Genomic DNA, 23,643 nt, shown 5'->3' with positions numbered 1-23,643 from the left:
AAATTACATACAGCTGAATGATATACTATGTAAGGGTTATGAAACAGAAAACATATCTTTTTATTAACAGATTTGTATTCGTTTAGAATCTTTCGGACAATTTGGAATCATTTAACGTATTTAGCTGATATGGCCTAGTGGTTAGAACGCGTGCATCTTAACCGATGATTGCGGGTTAAAATCCAGGCAAGCACCGCTATATATATATGATTAATTTGTGTTTATAATTCATATCGTGCTCGGCGGTGAAGGAAAACATCGTGTGGAAACCTATATGTGTCTAATTTCATCGAAATTCCGCCACATGTGCATTCCACAAACCCGCATTGGAACAGCGTGGTGGATTATGTTCCAAACCCTCTCCTTAATGGAAGTGGAGGCCTTATCTCAGCAGTGGGAAATGTACAGATTGTTACTTTACTTTACTTAACGTATTTAACGGCAATAGCGGAAACGTTGACGTACCGGTCAGCGATGTAAAAAGTAGCATATTCGATGTCGATCTCACAAGCAAGCGTCCTATTATTTATTCCTGAAAATAAGAAAAAAAAAACAAATGACTAGATATAATTGAACCGTGCGGATTGTCTTTTAAACTTTATTCAATATAAATATTAATCAAGTATAGACTGTCTAGATTAATAGTCTCGGCAAAGACGTGGTCATCAGTTCATATGTCACTTTAGTCTCACGGTTGTATTTCTTGTGATGTTATTTGAAAATATTGTTGTTATTGAAAATTGTATATAATATTATTTTGATATAAATGAGAAATTAGAACACAGATAATAAAATGGTACTGACTTACCCTTCTTGTTAAACATATTACTATGATAACAATTGTGATTTAAGTTTGAATGTAAAAGTCGAATAATAAATCTGCGACTAGAAAAAGTATATATTTTCCTGATTTTTTCACATCAAATGTATCTTTTACAAATGATTTTAAATACCGTATTTTTAAAAAAGTATCGTTTTATTGTTTAAAATGACTAATACTAGTTGAAAAAGTCTTCAAACCATTCGCATTAGCGGCCGTTGTTGTGTCGGCACGAACTTTTTACCCACTCGAGCATTTTCACACCACATTAAATTGTTGTTTTCAAATAAAGTGTTACGTTTTAAATTATTTGAAAGCCTATTTCAAAGTTTTATTAAGCGTTTATCCTATACATATAATAAAATTGGAGTGTCTATTTGACATATTGAAATTACGGTTTCTTACTAAATGCATATATAATAATATTTTTTACAATTGTTGTCTGTTTCAGCTAATCTCTCGAACAGTTGAACCGATTTTGATGGGACTAGACTAGAATTAAATATAAAATTTCAGTTTAATTCCAATATTTATTCCAATTCCAAATAAATTGAATATGTAATATGACACCAACATCATCACCAGCTTGTGTCGTATATGACAATTTGTATTGTAATTTGAGAATTCAAAAGGCATATCCACTATTGCACAAGTCAATGAACAACATCTTCCATTAGCTGCGGGTTAAATTTTTTTATTATATGTTTTGAAATTACCTATGCAAATATACGTACGTTATATATAGGTACAAGTTAATTGGGTTGCATTATCGATAAATTCGAAAATCGATCTTTTATTAACATATGTATGAAACTCAACATATTGTAAGGAAGGCCTTGAGTATGAATGTGGATGGATATAGAAGTAGAGGACGACCAAGAAAACGATGGATGGACTGTGTGAAAGACGATATGGTTAGAAAGAATGTTACTTGTGAGATGACGTCTGACTGAGAAGTATGGAAGGAGAAGACATGCTGCGCCGACCCCAAATAAAATTGGGAAAAGGGCAGGAGGATGATGATGATGATATGTATGAAACTCAAGCAAAACAAATTCGCAACGATTATTTAAATGCATTTCGATTATCTCGTCTTAATTAATTAGTGATGCATGTAAATTTGAAGTCGTGACAGTGCCATTGTAACGATTACGTGTTTCAACATGTTCTCGGTAAATATACCGTCATTATTTATGTTAAACTTGTCGATAGCTTCATGATCGATTCCCGAGCAGGCGCGTTAATTGTTTACCGATTATATAACCGGTTTTATTTACATAAACTATCTCATCCTAGACTCATTTACGCCACATTAATTGAAGGAAATGTGTTATTGTTGTCAGTGAAAAATAATTGATTAAATTTCTTGAAAAACATTTTATATTCATATATCAAAGAAATAGATGTATCATAACTTTTGGAAGAAATTTTAAAACATTGAATTAATTATATTTGAATAAAGAATACGCCTCACGCCAATCAAGATATAGTATATATGTATATATATAAAAAAATATGAACTAAATTATTACGTAGGCCTCTAATTTAGAAAGCCCTATTCACAACTATGAACGAAATATCGATTGCCCTTATTCGAGAGAGTTGCTCGTTTTCGAATTTCAATTCGTTACGCCGGAATACTTGTTTTTTTTACTTTTGATAATTATTAAAGAACATAGAGTTATTAAAAAAGTGAAAACTAAAATCACACAATTATTTTCATGCGAGAGTAATCGACAAAACACAGCCACACATTTATTCGATTTGTTTCGGTCGGAGTACAGATAAAATCGGTGATTAGGTAATTACGTTTTTATTTTTAAAATCAATACAAGCTTCGGTAATGCCGGGGCGAGGACCTCGACTCGGACCAACGATAGTTGATTTCACATCGAGATATCGAATCGACACTTAAAATCGATACCAACAATCTTTATAGGCTTTAGAGATCCTTTTAGGAATTCGTTATTGGAATTGAGGCGATAAAAAATTCAATATTTCTATTGGTATTTTGTTAAAACGTCTCGATATGAAATTTGATGCTGCAATTTATGCAAATTATATTTGTATGAGTAGTCTTGAATAGCATTGGTTATTCGATTATATTTTGTCTCGCTCTGCCAATAGTTTCCTTCCCGGATAATTCGATGTCATTAAATGACATGGTATTTATATATACCATTTTGTATGTTTGAAGCTTGTTTTTAATATTACAATATCTGATCTTGTATCCTTATTACTTATAAACATAGTAACATATTAAAATTGAAGAGTGAGTTTGTTTTGCGTGTTACCTACTCTACACCTAGCTCTATATATTTTTTTGAACCATTGTAATTTCTGTACGGCAGAGTAGTTAAGAGCCAACATTGTGATCAATGATTCATATAACTATATAAATAAATAATAAATAAATATGAGATATAATAAATATATCACATATATTACTCTGATCCCTATGTAAGTAGCTAAAGCAGTGTTATGGAAAATCAGAAGTAACGACGGTACCACAAACACCCAGACTCAAGACAACATAGAAAACTAATGATAATCTACATTGACTTGGCCAGGAATCGAACCCGGGACCTCGGAGTGGCTTACTCATGAAAACCGGTGTACACACCAGTCGATCACGGAGGTCGTCATATCATATTTATCTACTTAGTGGTAAGTCTGAGTTGTCTACCTACACTCATCAGATATTCTACCGCCAATCAGTATGGTTGTGTTCCGATTTTAAGGGCGATTGAGCCAGTGTTATTGCAGGGATAAGGGATATTACATGTTAGCTCTCATGATTATTGGTGCATTGGTTTTATGTAAGGAATAATTAATTTCCCCAAACTGTGTCCTTTTTTCCAGACTGTATATTGATATTGGCCCGAATGGCCTCTAAAGCGATACCGAGTAGGGAGGCGAGTTAAAATAATCAAGTAAGGTGTTGGGAGGCCACTTAAGGGCTCAGAAAACGCGCAACCGAAGGGTGCCGCCTGTAACGCTGAGCCTTGCTTAGGGCGCTGTCGCCATTAGAAGGGGGCCTGAAGTTCTCAGGCTTTTTGCGTTTTTAAAACAAGCCAACCATTAAGCTGGAGAATAAAATTGGTACATTATTACGGCATTAGCAAATACCTATTTGCCAATGCTTTAATAATATTCCAATTTTAAAATATATATATGATAATAATATGTTGCCAGACTTAAAAATACACTCGATGATAAAACATTAAATTGAATTATAATTATACACACAGATATTTTTTAAATATACGTTTACTCATTTTGTTATCGTTATCCTTGCTAATTACAAAAACACGCGATAGTTAAACCTCTGTAACATTGCCAGCGTATACTGACATTTAATTGAACGTAATAAATATTAAAATCGCGTGAAAACATAACACTTTTGTGTATTAAGGGGTCTCGGCTGTTTTATCGTTAGTCTCAGAACAGTAAATTTGATATTGATATGTTTAACATGAAATATATGTTTTTAAATATAATTGTATATTATCCATACAAAATATAAAAAAGCGGCATTGCAACAAATGTCATGTATAAACTCTTTTTTAAATAATAATAATAGTTTTATTAGAACACTTTAGAATCGTCACGTTACACTGAATTAAACTAACATCGTTTGTTTTATTAATTTATGTTAATCAGGAATAATTTTATACAATCGTATTAATAATTCTGAACTATAAAACATATTATTAATCCTGACTTACGAAAATGTTCAACTCTAATGAAAATCTCATTCAATGAATTTATTCAAACCCCACGTTCATATAAATTGGCGTTAAAACAAGGATGTAAGTAACATCAAAATTGAATATAACTATGTAACTTTGTCACAGTATTAATAAGTATTATATAAATAGCTCTACTTTCTCCTTTAAATGTTGAAAAAGAGTAACTACTGAGTTTCTAGTTGGTTCTTCTCGGTAGAATCTACTTTCAGAACCGGTGGTAGCTTCACTTAATTGTTAAATGACGATTCAAGAGTGCTTGTAATAGCCCACCTTAATAAAATTTATTTTGATTTGATTTGATTTGATTTAGACAATATTATTAATATTGACTTACGAAAAATTTCAAGAGTTATCACTAGCTGATTCAATTGGTTCATATCAATTCGCATTGAAACAAGGATGTAAGTAACAGCAAAGTTGATTATAACTGTGTAACTTTGTCACAATATTAATAAGTCATAAGTATAAATAGCTAATTTCTCGAACATGTTATAAGTCATTGGTCGATGCCATTTCTAATAACCTGTGTGTTCCCGATTCGAGTGATGTCATCTGACGTGGCGATCATCTTATTACCGGGGTCTTGTTGTGGTTAATTGAATATACTTGTTGTTTAACCGGTAGTGTTTTAATGGCCGAACAAGTAAGTAGGATTTCGTTAGTAATTGCCTTCAAGTGTTTCCGAAATAATCGTTCCATTACTGATAATATTCTGGTTTAACACTATAGGTTCAGTGGCTGGTTGTCTGATACAGTAAGATTCTTGACTTCACTTCACTTCACTCTTTTAATTACAGATTTACATCATATATCGTTTATAAGTAAGATTTTTAAATTACGAATATTGGCAGTTTTCAGTTATGATAATCAACATTACATAATACTCTTATAAAATAAAGTCGCTTACCGTTGTCTGTCCATATGTATGATTAGAACTTTAGAATTACTCAAGGGATTTTGATGCAGTTTTTTTTTAATAGATAGAGTGATTCGAGAGGAAGGTTTTTGTATATAATACGTGAACATGATATATCAAAACATTATCTACTATATTTAATATCAGCATTGCAGCCGTGTGAAGCCGGGTCGAGTTGCTAGTACGGAATAAAAATTATATCACTGACATTAATTTAACAAGGTATAAAAATATAATTTAACACCACATTACCTGAAGGAAAACGTGAAATGTAATAATCGCACAGTCCGCAGTAAAAACTCTGTTTTATAAATATAATAAATCCATAAAACATGAGTCGGATCGACCAGACGAAACGATAATTTATCACGTCGAAAATATGTTATTTTTTTGAAAAGGACGCCGAGCTGTAAATTCCCCACTGCTGGGCCAATGCCTTCTCTCCCTTTGAACCGGAGGTTCGAAACATATTGCACTACGCTGTTACAATGTGGGTTGGTGGAATACACATGTGGCAGAATTTTGATAAAATTAGACACAAGTAGGTTACCTCACGATGTTTTCCTTCACCGCGGAGCACGAGATGAATTATAAACACAAATTAAGCGCGTGATTTCTGTGGTTTGAACCCGCGATCATCGGTTAAGATCCACGTATTCTAACAACTGGGCCATCTCGGCTAAACGAATTCAATGACGGTCAAAACCCGAGTTTTATCACTCGTATTTCGTTCTAACCCTAAAAGTAAATGTCAAGCCTTAAAATTTATTTCACTCCCGTCGAAAATATCTCATTGTAATTTATCTCTTACGAACGAGTTTGGAAGAAAAAGTTTAAGGGACGCCGGTACACACTACACAGTCGCAATTTGCAAATATTATGCCCCACATCGTCCATCGATTTACGATCGAGTCTTTTTTTTCTCTGTTTGTTCGTTTGTTTTCTTTTTCGTTTCTTGTGTTAGGTGCTTAATAAGGTCTGAGAGAGGTTGTGGATTAAATTGGATCAAATTTATTGTTATGTTTAATGATACGGTTATGATGATAAATTGGCGGATTTGAGTGGTTCTGCACAAGAAATAAAAGAAGAATGATTACTAAGATCAACGGTTGCTGATATCAGAACATGAACTGACCAAAATATAATATTAAACGCTTTACTCTTTTAAGTTTAGGACTTTGTGAAAGCACGTCTGGGTAGGTACCACGCACTCACCAGCTATTCTACCGCCAAATAACAGTAGTCAGTATAGTTGTGTTCCGGTTTGAAGGGTGAGTGAGCCAGTGTAACTACAAGCACAAAGGGCATAACATCTTAGTTCCCAAGGTTGGTGGCACATTGACGATGTAAGGAATAGTTAATATTTCTTACAGCGTCATTGTCTATGGTTGATGGTGACTACTTACCATCAGGTGGCCCATATGCTCGTCCGCCAAACTATACCATAAAAATAATAGATTTATATTGATGATAATCCGAGTGTCCGGCTCAGAGACGGAAGACGGATGGACGGATGGACTGACAACAAATACGATCCGAAATATAGCAGGCCATTATTCGTTTTGCGTGTTTTCCGCGGCACGTTAATAATATTGGAAATTTTCTATGCACAGACTGCTATTGCGAATACCGTAATATTATCTGCTTATATAATAATACTATGATACACTAAAACCTGCTTCGAAATGCAATGCATATTCCAAAACAAGTTTTCAATTTAAGAATTTATTTTGTATTATCTATATTTATAATATTATAAATGTGTAAGTAACTCTATCTGTCTCTCACTCTTTCACGACCAAACCGCTAGACCGATTTGGATGAAATTTGGTATGAAGGAAACTTGAACTCCAATAAAGGACTACTTTTTTGTCTGGGACATCACAACCAACACCCTAACAAGCAAAGCTGCGGGCGACTGTTGCGGCGAGTATTAGACAGTACCAATCAAGTCAATTATTTGTTCCGTAACTAAAGAGAGAACGGAGAAACTGACAGTCACACTTTTAAAGCAACAGTATTAATTAATTAATGACAGTGACTTTATCGATAACGTTATGTACATTTAATACGTCAGTTTCCATTATACACGGTTCCTAAAAAAAGAGGTGAGAATAAATATTCCCACGTCTTTTAATATCGATTCCAACGTTCACTAAATGACGTCCATTGTTAATATGGTAGGGATTGGTCGGGAGGCCATAAATTCCGCCGGAATAATCACTCTATCCGATGTGGTTTTGTTCGATACGATAGTATTGATGTCTTCGATACACCTCCAATCACATTTGAAGGTATTAGCTGTATCTATTTATTCGTGTTCGACGGTTTTTTTATCGTCGTCTATTTCTTCTATGATAAGAATTGTTATTTTAATCTTTGTGTTATTAAAATGGTTGTTTTCCGATTTTGTCATATGATCGATTTGTGAGATACAGCTATTGGTCATATTCTATTAATAAGTTGAAAATTAATGGATTGTTAAATTATTGACCACGAAATATAGTACAATTGGATTTAAAGAAGATACTTAATGTAATATACTAGTTTCAGCCCGCGGCTTAACAGGCTATAACGACTCATATATTGGTCATATTCTATTAGTAACTTAAAAATGCATATAATGTTAAATTATTGGCTTTAAATATAGTGCCATTGGATTTAAAGGAGACACCAAATGTGATATACTAGCTTCAGCCCGTGACTTAACAGTTTTTAAGTTACTTACATTGGGATCAGAGTAATGTATGTGATGTTGTCTCATATTTATTTATTTTATTTTTATATTATTTAAGGCATTAGGTAATCTATGTATTCAACCTTACATGGGCTATCTAAATCTTTCTCTATTTCCATTTTCACCCAAATCCATCCAGTCTTTGCATGATTATCGAAAATTACAAAATTTTCCATTTCTAATATTAATAGCAGTCTTATATCGTGTATATAATCAAGGGTATGAAGCCAGTGGAATTGGCTATATTCGTATCAAAGCTATTACATTTCGATTACGTATACCGTTTAGATTACGAGAGAACAATGAGTCCTCGTTGTCCGCAAACAATAATAGGAGTCCGAACAATACTGACCCAAATGAAATCCGGTATATCGAGACCCATTTAAAAACTAACGCGCTATCGTCTATCGTCAAATGATTATGTTATTGTTAATACGAAACTGGAATTTTTATTTTTCTTTATTTCTATTTGTTCTATTGCTTTGATGTTTCGATAGATAGAACGCGTCGTGCCTAATTGGAGATTGCTTATGTATGTAATAGATATTGTGAAAGGTAGGTACATTTTTGTATTGATTTTGAAGTATTTTGTGCCCGCGGGTTCGATCGTGTTTTAGAGGTAGGTTTTTAGACGCGTTACATGAGTTTAAAATTTCAATAAGTTAATTTAGTAGTATTTGCATAAAAATTAACAAATGTGCATAAATACAAACTGTCGCCTTTCTAAAATTAGTAAGGATGGTAAGGGTTCATTGAAATGATGATGACAAAGTACAATTAATTTTGGGAAATTTTAATTGGACAATATAATACGACTAACGAAACATCACAGTTGAAAATCACTGACGTACATATATATAGTATCAGAGCAGTGGAAGGCTGCACAGTTATATTCGTAGCTAGAACCAATTAAAATCAATTCTGCAATGCCACGATCTTCAAATAACCTGTCGATCCTGTACCGTCGAGTTTCTACGGCTTCATGGATGATATCAAATACAATCAACAATAGCATGATCCTCTGTCAGCTTTCCCGCCACAAAGGATCAAGTCCGACGTAGCCGTCCAGTGACCGAATAAATCCTATTGTTATCAATCGGTGTATCATTACCGACGCTTGTACTGTATCCTGTATCTATAGAATATACTCGTCAAAAACGTCATCGAAACAGATCTTGAGACACGTGTTATATTCTAGGTATAGTACGACACAACTTAGATGTAGCATCGGCAATATGCGTAAAATCGATCACATTCGAATTAAGTACGCTATCCTAAATTATCAATTCTTATTTCTTCATTGAAGATAATCTTTACAAAAACTAACCTAATATATTCTTCAATTTGACCTCGGTTTACATGATACACTTGCTTGAACTAAAGTTGAACTGACGCGAGAATCTATAGCGACGAACAGCGTCGAATAGCGCGATAGGGAGCTATTTGTTTTAGTTGTATAAATCGTAATCGGTTTTATTGAATTTGCCGATGCTATATCCAAGTTGTGTCGTTCTATACTCGATGACGCATTCATTCATTTCTACATCGAGCTTACTAGATCGTTTAGTCTTTAGACAAACATTAGTATTGTACCGGTAATTAACGTAGCTTACAGTTACTAGATGGCGTTATGTCAAATTATATAAATTTCTACTTCGCGATGGCAAGATTCGTAAACTATTGTATTTAATGTTATGAATTTTCATGATGAAACGTTCTGACTTCATTCTGAGCCAAGGTGCGATCTCATAGTAGACACCCTCAGGACGAACTTTAAATCCGAGCTCAGCGCCCAACCTCAGCTGAGGACATTAGTACTCGCCCGAAAGTCCGGTGACGCTGTTAAGGCCAGTAGGGCCAACATAAATACAACATACATAAAAAAAAAGATTAAACCTAATTATCAGTGGCACCTAAGTCCTTAGGATTGAATGATCTAAATTGTTCAAGTATAGTACTCTGAAGTATTGTCAAAGTATTGGATTAGTTGGAACAGATTAAAATTTCGTAATGTATGTTATGTTATTTTCATTTTAAAATCGACTTTAAGCCATCAGTCATTCCGTGACTACGACAGGTGCATCTCTGTTCAAACGTCGGGCTAAATAAAAATAAGCCTAAATATGATCGTGGTGAAAATATAAAAGTTATATTTAAATTTATTGATGGAACTTTATTTTAAGTGTTATTTAGCTGTCGTAAATATATTATACGTAGATATAATAAAGATGTTGAAAATATTTAAAGACAAAATCCTATCATTTCAATGTGACAATTCCTAGATTGTGTTTTAATTTTAAATTATTTTGATTTCAAAATAGATAGGAATTCAAGTAAACTTTCTTTCAGAATAGATGAATGATAATGACCAACTTATTTCTCATGGCCTAATATATTTATAGTTTAGTAATTAAAATTAAAAAAAAATGATAAAACGTTAAATAACTTTTTAGTATGCTTGCTATAAATTCACTTAACATTTCACTTCAAATTGGAATCTTGAATATTATTTTAGCGGTCCTAATTCCCTTGAGAGAGGCTTACCTTTTTATCGAATTTAAATTATGCTAAACCCTTTTAAAGTGCGCTTGACCCTTACTCGTGTAAGACTTCCAAAATATCGCATAAATTAACATCAAACTTCGCCAGGATTTCTTCAATAATTGTTGGAAATAAAATTTTGGTTAGCAATCTCGAGCATCGTAAAAACTAATAAATTAAGTATTCCGAAATACCTTTCAAGATAAAAAAGTCGATTAATAGCTTGCAACCGACGAGGGTAATGCACTTGTTCACAAACTACCTTTTTATGTTACCACACATGGTGTTGGTTGTATTCATTGCTGACGTCAGTCTTTACAAGGGTTCTGAGAGATTCTTTCTTTCCATCAATTTGGGGGTCCCCTATTTTTGCAACACACGCTTCATTTTATTTTAGGTATCACCATCGTCACCCTATATTTTCAGAACCAGTATCTTAGACATACTTTCTAATCATTTTTATTTTCGATGATTATTTTATATCTACGATTAATGATAAATGAGTATCCACTGAGGTTCTTCTCAAAAAAATATATAAAAACGCTTTAAAATTAGTATAAATAAAAATTTAAAAAGTGCGCGAAATTTTGGAATAAAATTTTAATATTTTTTGGTTTTTTAATTTGCTTCAATTTCGTTAATCATTTTAAAGATCCAAGAACCGACTATATGTGGAAGGCGAGTGAGAGGCTTTCGTCCAATAGTGCACTAAGATTGATTGAATGATAATGATAAACATTAATATATAGAGCTTCAAATGTGATTGCATAAAGAAAATCCAAAAACATTTGTCTCCTATTTTTTTTCACTATCACAAAAAATCGTCATTGTTATAAAAACGTCTGATTAAATTAGGGGATAGTATATCGGAAACAAAAATTGTTTTACAAATCATGTCCGAGCAATGGCGGCAGGAATGCTAACAGCTTTCCCCCATTCAATCGTAATTTCAATTCTCAGCGTCAAATGTCTGCATTTATAATATTTATTATACATAATGTCGTGTGCATCTTGTCTCTAAATATTTGGCATAGTGACTTGTTCTGCTTTAAATATAATTTATATCTATCTCCTCATGTTCCCGACGTCCGTCATGTCATTTCTATTATCTTCGATATTACAAATAGTCAGCGTGTCATTGTGTCCGTTTAGTTCATTATATTTTAAGTTAACAGAGGATCCGATATGCCAATCAAAGTCTGGTGAGGTATTTGTAAAGAAATAATATATAGTTATTTTATTTTTAAATCACAAATGTTGAACATGTGTTTCGTTTCTGGTTCATCCCGGATAGAATAGATGACAGAAATAGTTTGGAATTAGACATTTAACTATTTTAAAAGGATGATACTGTTTATGGCGATTTTTCGCCTATAGCTAACTTTGGTATCTAATATATTATGTCCTACGCGATTATTATTACATCTAATTAAAGAAACCAGCAATGTAATTACTTGGTGTTAGGGCTTTTTGCAAGCCTGTCTGGGTAGGTACCACCCACTCATCAGTTATTCTACCGCCAAATAACAGTACTCAGTATTGTTGTGTTCCGGTTAGAAGGGTGAGTGAGCCAGTGTAAATACAGGCACAAGGGACATAACATCTTAGTTCCCAAAGTTGGTGGCACATTGACGATGTAAGGTATAGTTAATATTTCTTACAGCGTTATTGTCTATGGGTGATGGTGACCACTTACCATCAGGTGGCCCATAAGCTCGTTCGCCAATCTATACCATAAAAAAATGTAAATGCAACTGTTTGGCAACAGACTACCGCTGAGTGGTTATCTCATCAATTTGCTTATATAACAAGTTTTTAAAACATAATACGTTATACCGTTTCATTGAGTCTGAAGCGAAACGCTGGATGCTCATTAAAACGCACGTTATTCGAGAATTTGCAGTCTTTCACTACGATGGATTTATAACTTGTTTGTTATCATCATCTCATTTTTATCTGCCCATAAATATACTCGAACGAAACACGGAATATGTTAAATCGTATGCACATTTGAATAAATTGCTACTGATTTGCGTTTTTCCTGTTACGGAAACGACTTGACACCTCTGCTCCTTTATCTGGAAGTGACATACACGCTACGTTCACGATGTGTAAATATAAACTTGAAATTTATAATTTTTATCATAAATTTTCCTTTGAAACGCGCTACCAAAACAAAACGTTCGAATTTTAAACAAAATGAAACAAGATTAATTCGCTGAGAATGTTCCTCATTCAATGCTATTTTCATTGTTAGACATTGGAAACAGATCAAGATTTAGATTTTTTTTAAAACTATCTCTCTCATTATTCGTTTTAAATTTAACCCTGAGCATCGTTTCTTGGTCTACATTATAATATAAATTCGCATTTATTTAACATTTTCAAACAAAATCTGGCACGGATCTAAATTACGATTAAATATTTTGGTTCTGTTTATTTTGATAGGGGGTTAATATAACCAGTATTATCTCGATTTGTTCAAAATTTCTCATAGAAAGAATTAAACGTCCGGCTAGAACATAATTTTTCTTTAATACTCCGTGGTCGGCTGTTTTCCGTCTCCATATGGGAATACCCCATGGAAGTATATAATTAAACGGAAATAGCATGAAGGCCAAATATATCGTTAATTTTATGTCATCTTTTAATTACTTGTCGTATAAATAAAACAAATAAATATCACTATCATCGTCCTAACTTCGAACGACTTCGGCTATTCCAAGAATGCCCTGATCAGCCTCACAATTAACGCTTCGTGATTTACGGCCTTCCAAATAAACTAATAACTATACCATACAGTTAAATCATAAATAGATAAATACTATTAGTCCAAGCAAATGCCTGGGACTAAATAGTCCATCTAGTACGAATTATCGGAAGCAAATATAAATATATCTTTGTAATGGATTCATTTAGTTGAATAATTATGCGAAGAGATGATACTATTATATGACCATCTTCCAAAAATAAATCAAGAAATTCTCGCTAAATAACATTATTAAAACACTAGAATAGTTCTCGCTATAACGACAACAATTCCAATATAAATCAGTAATTAGTATCAAGGAAATTGTGTTTTTTTTGTTTAATTCAGCGTTGCCGCTTTTAAAAATTAACGTTCTCTACAGCACAATAGCTATAGTTAAAGTTTCTGAGAGCAATTACATTTATAAAAAGTGTTCATAAGAATCCCGGCGTCACAATAATATTCCCGGACGAAATAATTATCTTTGTCCATAAAGTATTTTGCGAAAGAAATGATGGTTGATAAGGAAAAATGGAGAAGATTGTATGTAAAGAAATGTCTCGAAGAGTTTGCAATATTAAATGGAGTCTGTATTTATTGAAATGTTTATATCTTAAAATTAATATTTATCTAACGAAATCTTGATTAACATCTAACAATATGCTTAATGTATGGGTTTTTTGAAATCTTATACAAAACATTCTTAGACGCCAAATTGACAGCAAATTTTACGGCTGAATTTAAGAGCATTATTTAATGTAATATTTGAATTAATATATCTGACTCAAGAAGAGTTACCTACTGGTATCACGTTAAATAAAGTAAAACCAAAAATTTACATACTAATGAGGAAAGACATTCCCAAAATGAAACATTTATTTTTTTTGGTAGAACAAACGATATTCACCATCAAATTCTAGACCCAAATTGAGTCAAGTATCTTAGTCTAGTCCTATATAAATCAACCTAGTTCTTGCTCGTGTAGATTTTTACGATCCCTAATTTGTAACACGAACTAAGAAAGCGTATTACTGACAATTTTCATTTGGTTTTCCGCTCCAATAAATACGTATTTTACACGAAATTCCTTTGATCTCAGATAATGATCCACATGTTAAGATCTCGAAGTATCCTTCGGCAAATACATTAATTCTATATTCTTGAGATTCTAGAACATTCTATACGGTTATATAAATATCGTGGATCAACGTTTGTTTTAGGTTCTCGAAATAAATTCTTTACTTTGACCAATGGTAGAACATAAATTGGTGTTTTATTTAAAACTATTCTTGTGATAAATAGAATTCATTTATATACTTTTAAATATGATGTCAAATCTAAATTAGAATAAAATAAAATAAACTATGATTTTATTACTAATGTTATACTATTTTAAAAAATGATACCATTTTAACTAAAAGATATATGAATAGTACATGCTGGTATTGCAGATATTCTATCTCCAAACAATACTTTTGTGGTGATGGATTGAACCAGTGTAACTGCTAGTAAATAGTGGAAATTTTTAAATGCACACACTAATAAACTTCTTTCTTTCTTAGGATTTAAAATGGCATTGACAAAATCGTATTGTGTCGTACGTAATATTAACTTCCCAGTGGAAGCGCGTTAGTTGTCAATTGAAAATTGTCTCATATATTAGACGACAAAATGGAGACGGCCCGTCCTTGGTGTCACACTATGCTGACATGTTTCAAAATAAATGAGGGTATTACGTAACCGAGCAAAAAGTACGGACTCAGGAAAGATTTCGTTCAACCGCAAAAGCTCTCGGAATTAACCCAGTTTTCGACCGTCTTAATGTGGGAATAATTAATGTCTAAATTTTTAATGTATATGTTGGGATTTTTCGAATGAAAATGGCTAAGCCGATTATAGGATTTTAGTAGGAAACGTCAGATTTACTATTTTCAATTTTTCTTTGGTGTAATTTTTGCTTTGTGTTATAAGGACAAAACAACAGCCTATAAATTTCCCACTACTGGGCTAAGACCTCCTCTCTATATGAGCAGAAGTTTCGGAACATATTCCACCAAGCTGTTTCAATGCGGGTTGGTGAAAAACACATGTGGCAGAATTTCTATGAAATTACACACATGCAGGTATCCTAACTGTGTTTTCCTTCACAGCCAAGCACGAGATTAATTATAAACACAAATTAAGCAAATGAATATTCAGTGGTGTTTGCCTGAGATTGAATCCACATGGGTTACGATGCACGCGTTCTAACCACTGGGCCATCTCGGTTCATCAATCAATGTAACTACAGTATTTACTATTTACTAGTTCGTAAGACGTAAATCTTAAATGATGATGTGCAAGCAGCGTTTAATTTTCATGTTCTTAATTGGTGTTTGTAATTAATCTCGTGCTCGGCGGTTAAGTAAAACAACGGAAACCCGCATGTGGTGGATGTAAATATGTCACGTGAATTTACCAACCTGCATCGGAACAGCGTGGTGGAAAAGCATGAAAATTTTCTATTTAATAATGAGATATCTTAACCCAGTGGATGAATATTTTCAGGGTACGTTAAATTTGTGTTTCTCTAGTAAGCATAATACATACTTGTGGCAGAGGGACTCTTCCATAAATTCGTATGTTATATAACCAATTGAAACATAAAGAAACAATTAATATCATATCTAGACAATATTAAAGTTATGAATTTCCCTTGTCCACAGGTACATGTGAAAGTGAATACTAGTCAAATGTCAGCGCGGTACCGATAGTGTCAGTGGTTTTGGATGTGGCTTATCGGAAGCTGATCGAGCTGGCGTGGTACGGGGGAGGGGGGGCGATGCAGGCGGGTGGCGGGTGGTTTGTACCATGGACAATGGGGGTACAAAAGTTTGCTGTGGCGTTGCCGATGGGCGGTGTGGTACCACTCGTGCCACCGCTGCTGGCGGCTCTGCCACCGGCCCCGCCGCCGCTTAGACTGATCGCTCCGCCTTTACAACATCAATCGCAAAGAAAGGTAAGGTTGACATAATAAAGCGGCTCAAAGGCTTAGTCGAACCGGTCCGACACTTAAAAATGTATGCTTATCCAAATAACTTTCAAAACGGCTACTTGGTTTAGTACTTGTTTACCTAGTGAGAGTTCTTTTAATCTTTCTGTATAATACTCACACTCGTATATAATTTAAGTTTTTAGAATGCGTGAATCTTAACATATGACTGCAATTTCAATCCTAGGTAAGCACCTCTGAATTGTCATGTGGTTAATTTGTGTTTAATCAGCTCGAGTTCGGTGGTGGAGGAAAACACCTAGGAAATCTGCAGTTGTCTTATTTCGGCAACAATTTGCTATGAGTGAATACACCAACTGCATTTATCTCAAAGAGAGAGGACATTTTAGCTCTGTTATGGGATATATACAAGCTGTTACTTAATAGATAATGATATAAATGTAAACAGGCCGCCTTACGGATATAGTCCATTTCTAAGAGAAAAACTTCAGGGTAGACAAGACTTATTGCTGAATACACTTGCATATAAATGAAGATGATATCAACAACCTACTAACACATTTCGATTGGCAGAATCCATTCTTATCCTAGATACACACTATCTTAATTCCCCAATTTGGTGGTGGTTATGCGGCGTAGCGATGGTATTTAATTCTTACAGCGCCAATATCTATGTATGGTTGTGATCACTTACCAATGCCAATATAATGAAAAATATACTATAATAATAGCCTGTTATTGCGAACATTTACAGCTATTTTTTATGTGTGTGTACATAGTTGTTATTATCATAAAATATCCCTCCGTTCGGTGTGTGTTTTGACAAAGACCTATTCCAACTGCTTCCATTGTACTCTGGTGCAATAAGGTTCCAAGGCTAAGCGAAAGTCATTCAAAAAAACATACTACATAACCAAAATTTCAACTAAAATACTCATAATGGAAGAAATATTTGGAAATATTTCGATATGACAAATCCTATCAATGATAATACTATAACGTGGAGTTGGGTTAAGATTCTATTATTGTTGGAGGTTCAAGCTAAAGGGCTAATGAAATAAAAGGAAAACAATTTAGATTTTGTCAAGCATAAACAAAATAATAGAAAAAGGGCGATGCCTGATAAGGGTTGAAGTGTATGTTCGTGAAAAAACCTCTGCACTGACCCATAAACTACATAATATACATGTTCACGAGTTACCAAAAAATAGTATCAAAAATATTGACATATTTTTACACATATAAGTAATGATAGAACATAAATAAGAAATTAGGAAAGAATGAAGTATAAGGCGTGTTGATTGCTTGAAGATATTTCTTATAGATTAATTAATGTTATATTTTAGAAAATACATTTACTAATCAAGAAGATGTATCGCTGATTGCTAAAAAATATACGAATAAAAAAATTAATTTCTAGCCGAACTTCCAAATTAACTGTCTATTTAGTATTTCGTATTATCCAAACATTGGCAAAAGTAAACCAAATAGCTTTTTGAGATTTTTCCAAAGGAAATTATCCAAATTTATCCAAAAGAATATAGAGTTGTGTATCTCACATAGAGCTATCTTGGAAAAAAAATCTCAAATTCAATTGGAATAAATAAAAGAAATACTGGACGTTACATTTAAATTATTAAGAGATAATATATATTTTAATAGATAACACATGTGTAATTATACCAATACTTTCCCACAGGTGCGTTCTTGTTAAGGAGACGGCTTAATATCTTATCCGCAAGGCTTCTACGCTGAATATCTCAGATAGTTTGAAAATCTAAAATTCTTGCGTATTTCATTTAGTAGGTACAATCTCCTGAATTTTCAAGGTATTCCCAGCGAACATTCGAACGACAATGTATCTAGTTTTTAATAAACCTAATGGTCGAATCAGGCGTTTTTATTATTAACTAGCTGTGCCCGCGACAATGTACGCGTTTAAATATAACAAAAAAAATATTATTATAGGCTAAGTTTCTCCTTATTATACCAGTTATCTGCCAATGAAAGTCCCGTCAAAATCGGTCCAGCTGGTCCAGGGATTAGCCGGAATAAACAAAAAGACAGACAGACAAAAATTGTATATATGCATTGAATAAAAAAGGGCTATGTTAATATTATAAACAGACACTCCAATTTTATTATATTTATAGATAGATAAAATATTCGAACCTCATTTGTCATTAGCTTAAATGTATTATACGCCACCGGTTTTCTTAACAATTAATTATTTTCGTTCAAGAACTTATTTAAAATTCGAATTTATTTTAAATTAAAATCACTTTTTTATACCGACCGGATTGCAATCAGTACATCGAATCGATCGAATTTATGTTATGATGTAAACTACATTAAGAATGCAAAAATAAGCTCATTTTAAAATAACATAACTTGTTTTGTGAGTCGAATATAATACTTTATTGAAATTGGTTCTCATAAGCCAGTTTGGATTGACATTTTGCAAGTTCTATATAATGATGCTACTATCAGCTTGGAATATGAATCAAACTAAGAACCAATAAGAAAATTAAATATTTTTCCGTTCTGGCTTGAGTACCAGTACCAGCCTTCCCCACCAAGAGACTGTTCCAAGTTCAATGACATCATTATTGAAAAAAAATCAGACACATTAGATATATATATGATCAATCAATAATATCATAAATGTAAAAGTAACTATGTCTATCTGTCACTCTTTCACAACCAAACCGCTGAAGCAAATTTGAACTCCAAAAAATGTCTTAGGCTATTTTTTTTCTGACACATAAGGACCAACAATCTAAGACGAACGGAGCCGCGGGCGACTACTAGTAAAAATATATTATTAAAAAAATATATATAATAAATTTCATACTTTTTTTTACATGTAATAAAATTAATTGATAGGCCCCTAATTGACAATTGTTTTGATGTTTTGTCTAAATTACAAATGATTTTACTTTTTATGATCTTGGGAAGGAATGCCTGTGTGTATGTTCGTTAAAGTTTCCTCTATCTCGCAAAATATATTACGTTAAAGAAATTTTGTCAACTTCATTATGTTATTCTTTAAACATTTTTTGTCATTTTTCTGTTCACTTTTTTTTGTCATTCAGAGAGTTCGTTAAACAATGCCATCTCATTTGAGTCAAATGATAAATTATTGCATATTTCACGTTAGTCCGGATTTGAAACAACAATCTCCATTTAAGATTCACTTTTAAACTCGGTCGCTTCGTTATTCCATGAGGCGATTCAATATTTCTCTTAATATCGTATACCGGCAAACATAATCTTAGACTTTTATTTGTATTTCAATATTTTCACACGTTTCTTTCTAGGTTTTTTTCTTATAAAGTACATTCACGCGGTTGTCACGTTTATAAAGTTATGTTTGTTCTTCCATTTTTAACGCTAAGATCTCAGACACCTGTCGACTTCTAGCTTTAAATGGTGGGATCCTCGTATATTCCCAGACGATATGAATGGCGCTATATTTATTTTAGATCTTACTTCTTTATAGTCTATTACTTCGAATAAATATGACTTTTTAGTATATCTGTTAAATTTTTTTTTAATACAACGGATGTTGAGTAAATTATTTGTCGATGATAAAGTTATTTTTTTATTTTTATGGTATAGGTTGGCGGACGAGCATATGGGCCACCTGATGGTAAATGGTCACCCATAGACAATGACGCTGTTAGAAATATTAACTATTCCTTACATCGTCAATGTGCCACCAACCTTGGGAACTAAGATGTTATGTCCCTTGTGCCTGTAGTTACACTGGCTCACTCATCCTTTAAATCGGAACACGACAATAATGAGTACTGTTTTTTGGCGGTAGAATAACTGATGAGTGGGTGTTACCCAGACGGGCTTGCACAAAGCCCTACTACCAAGAAACTATTGTTATGTTGATCATATAATGATCAAGTTTTTATGAATTTGAATAACTGTATCATTTTACAATCGATTGTCAAAATTTAAATTAACATAATCGTTTTGTACGGTATTTATTTGTATTATTGCCAGTAGGAATATTATAATAATTAACGAACATGTTTTACTGGTTTATTGATTTATGTTTTTAAATGACATATATGTATTATCTTAGGTCATTCAAATTAAAAAAGCTAATTTTATTTTTATAGAATGAGGTTCATATTGATATTTGAATATCATATGTTACATATACAATAAAGAAGCAATAACTGAAATCTAATAATATTAAAAAAAAGCACGCAGAAGATAGACGAATAAAGAAAGACATCATTGCCACACACTACAGCACTAAAAAAATAACGACAATTTAAATTTGTCGTTTAATATTGCGTGGTGGTGAAGCTCATGCAGACGAAACAGCTCTAATTTGAGGCCCTTTACCTATTAAGCCAAATGTACGAGCTATACATTCACTTGTTTCATCTGCCAATTGCCTTTGATTTACATCGACATGTGCGGTATTGTTTAATGATATGCGATCCTGCCCTAGTGTTGTGTACTTTTCAAAGGCACTTAAATATTGGTACGTTGTACCTACATGCCTCGTAAATCCCTTTATCTTCTCAATGAATGAACTTTAACGTATGGAAAATATTACGCTAGACTTGATCATAAATAACAACCGGCGGACAAATTTAATAGTCCTGTAATTTGTTAGGGATTTAATCTAGACGGTAGCCGGTAACTGGCTTGTTTATAAGCTTCGTCTAGTGAGTTAAACGTATACTTTTAACTTCTTTTAAAAGTATTGGTTGTCTTTTGTTTCTCTTACTCTTTTAAGTGTATGTTCAAATGAGTTACTCAATTCGCTTTTTTATTATGTCAAAGTGTTAATGCAGATGATTTATGGCTTTCATCGTTACTGAGTAATTATTTACGTAGCGACATATATGTATATCAGTAGACATCTCTGTTTAAGACACACTTAACGTTTTTTTTTTGTGATCTACGGCTGTATCACGTGGATGTTATATGTTAATTTTTTGTTGCAATAAAATTGGTTTATCTACATATATAATAAAATTTTAGTGTATCTTTGTACGCAAGTCCGTTGTCCGTTTAATCTTTGGAACGCTTGGACCGATTTTGATTGGACTTTCACTGGTAGATAGCTGATGTAATGTGACGTAGTTTAGATTACAGAAATATTTTTTTTCTTGAATTCAAACACGCCTGAAGTTGGGAGCACATCTAGTACAAATATAAGTCGAAAGTGCCGTTGATTAGACCAGCCACTAGAGAATATCTTAGCTGAGCACAGACGGGGCAGGTCTTTACGGAATATCCATTTTATCTGATTATGAAAGTTACGGGATAGAAGATACTTTTGTTTGTGTAAAGTCTCAGGATACATCCTGACCCCTTAGAAAGTAGCCCATATAGGACAATAGTTCCCACTCTTAACACAAGCCTTAAGTGGAGGGCGTAATTTAAAATATTCTTAATTATTCTCGAGAATAGGCACCGTTACTACAAGTTGTCTGGGGTTATAATCATTATCAAATCAAAAGTTATAATATATCGTATATATAATCTTGTAAGTATATTTAAATCCGTAAATACTTGTTCTACTTATCCGTAATCGCATCGCTAATGATCGTAAACGTAAAAAACAGATCCCGTCCATCAATAAAACATAAAATATAATTACATAGCTCTCACTATAAAACTTTAAATAAACGAAATCTTTTAATGACACGCTCAGCTCGATACTTATAACTCAATCATTTATTTTAAAACACGTAACGCCCATGTGATTTTTTTTTTATTCGAATTGATTTCTTTCGTTCATCCCTGGTGGCCGTTCCAATGGGATGGAATTAATCCATCGAAAATAAAATTAACATTCTTCTCGATCAAGCCCACTTGTGTTCTCCGCTTTAATGCTGGTATTTAAGTTATAAATCACATTGTAATTGCCACGATGTTGCTCTTCAAGATCATTTGCTAACTTGCTGGCGAATTAGTGTTTCGATAGTTTCGTTGTTCAGTCCTTATTGCTTTGGTGATAAGGTATATATTACGGTGAACGATTGCCGAAGAGCCACACTGAAGTCGTTAAATATTTAACCATGTTTTAATTGTACCGTGCGTTTGTTTTCACGAAAATTATATATTGGATACGTTTTTGTTTTTTTAAACGGTGGTTTAAATCGAAGCCATTATGTTCCGATGCGTTTTTTTTTTTTTTAAGAAAGATTACTCGTTTTTTTTGCTGCAGCATTAGCGGGATATGAATTAAGTTTACCATTACGTATCGTTATGTGGATTATCAAAATCGATCAAGTTTGCTTCTATTTTAGAATCAGAACATAGAATTTTATTTAAATAAAGTGGTCAGCCATTTTGATATCCCAAAATCTTTAGTAAATCTTATGCTTATGTCATTTTGGTACTCGATTCAATATATATACCTACCAGGTTTTCAAAGCGCTGATTTATGACTACAGCTAACTTGAATTAAATCTAAATAATCAGCGTTCGATGGTAATCAATGATGGGAGTGACCAATGATAATTACTACCTTACCCTTACCATAAATTTTAGCAAATTACATATCATCAATTTTGGTGGTTATTGAGCTGAGATGGCCCAGTGGTTAGAACGTGTGCACCTTAACCGATGATTGCGGGTTCAAACTCAGGCAAGCACCACTATAAATATGTGCTAAATTTGTGTTTATAATTCACCTCGTGCTCGGTGGTGAAGGAATATATCATGAGGAATTGGAACAACGTGGTGAAATATGTTCCAAACCCTCTACGTAATGTGGGAAATGTACAGGCTCTTACTTTAATTTTTTTTATTTTCGTTATTAAAGTAATAAACCTTTAAAAAAGATATTTTTTTTTTTTAGGAAAACCACCTTTTTCGTCTCTATATTCTTGTATGAAATAATATTAATAAATTTATTGATAGTTTATAATATTTCAATTAAGTAAATGTGTTTACTCAAAAACTTATTTGCTTACATTCGGTCTTAAAGCTAATTGATTGCTAATTACTCTACAATTACAAATTGAAGTAATGAATTAACATTGCGTTGTTTTAGAGCAATGATAGAGATTTTAATTACATCTTAAATAGATAGCGTGATTCATTAATTACTTAAAATTCCATTGCATTTATGTTTTTGCTGCTGTCTATCT

At 32.9% G+C, this 23,643-nt stretch overlaps 1 protein-coding gene across 6 annotated transcripts in view; it reads left to right on the top strand.

Moving 5' to 3' along the window:
• The window catches only part of LOC124531396 (RNA pseudouridylate synthase domain-containing protein 2-like), a 444,799-nt gene that overhangs the window by 364,193 nt on the left and 56,963 nt on the right, over positions 1-23,643 (top strand). For 2 of the 6 annotated variants that reach the window (XM_047105969.1, XM_047105970.1), the window contains one exon: positions 16,221-16,513. The exons of the other annotated variants lie outside the window; for them this stretch is intronic. In XM_047105969.1, the coding sequence (XP_046961925.1) occupies positions 16,337-16,513 (177 nt within the window). In that variant the 5' untranslated portion in view covers positions 16,221-16,336. The remainder of the gene's footprint in view (positions 1-16,220; positions 16,514-23,643) is intronic. 6 annotated transcript variants of the gene reach the window in all.

Source organism: Vanessa cardui, chromosome 7 (genome assembly GCF_905220365.1).
Source record: "Vanessa cardui chromosome 7, ilVanCard2.1, whole genome shotgun sequence".
NCBI classification, from domain to species: Eukaryota; Metazoa; Arthropoda; class Insecta; order Lepidoptera; family Nymphalidae; genus Vanessa; species Vanessa cardui.
The sequence above is the reverse complement of the archived record's forward strand: the minus strand, read 5'-3'. Positions and strand labels throughout refer to the sequence as shown.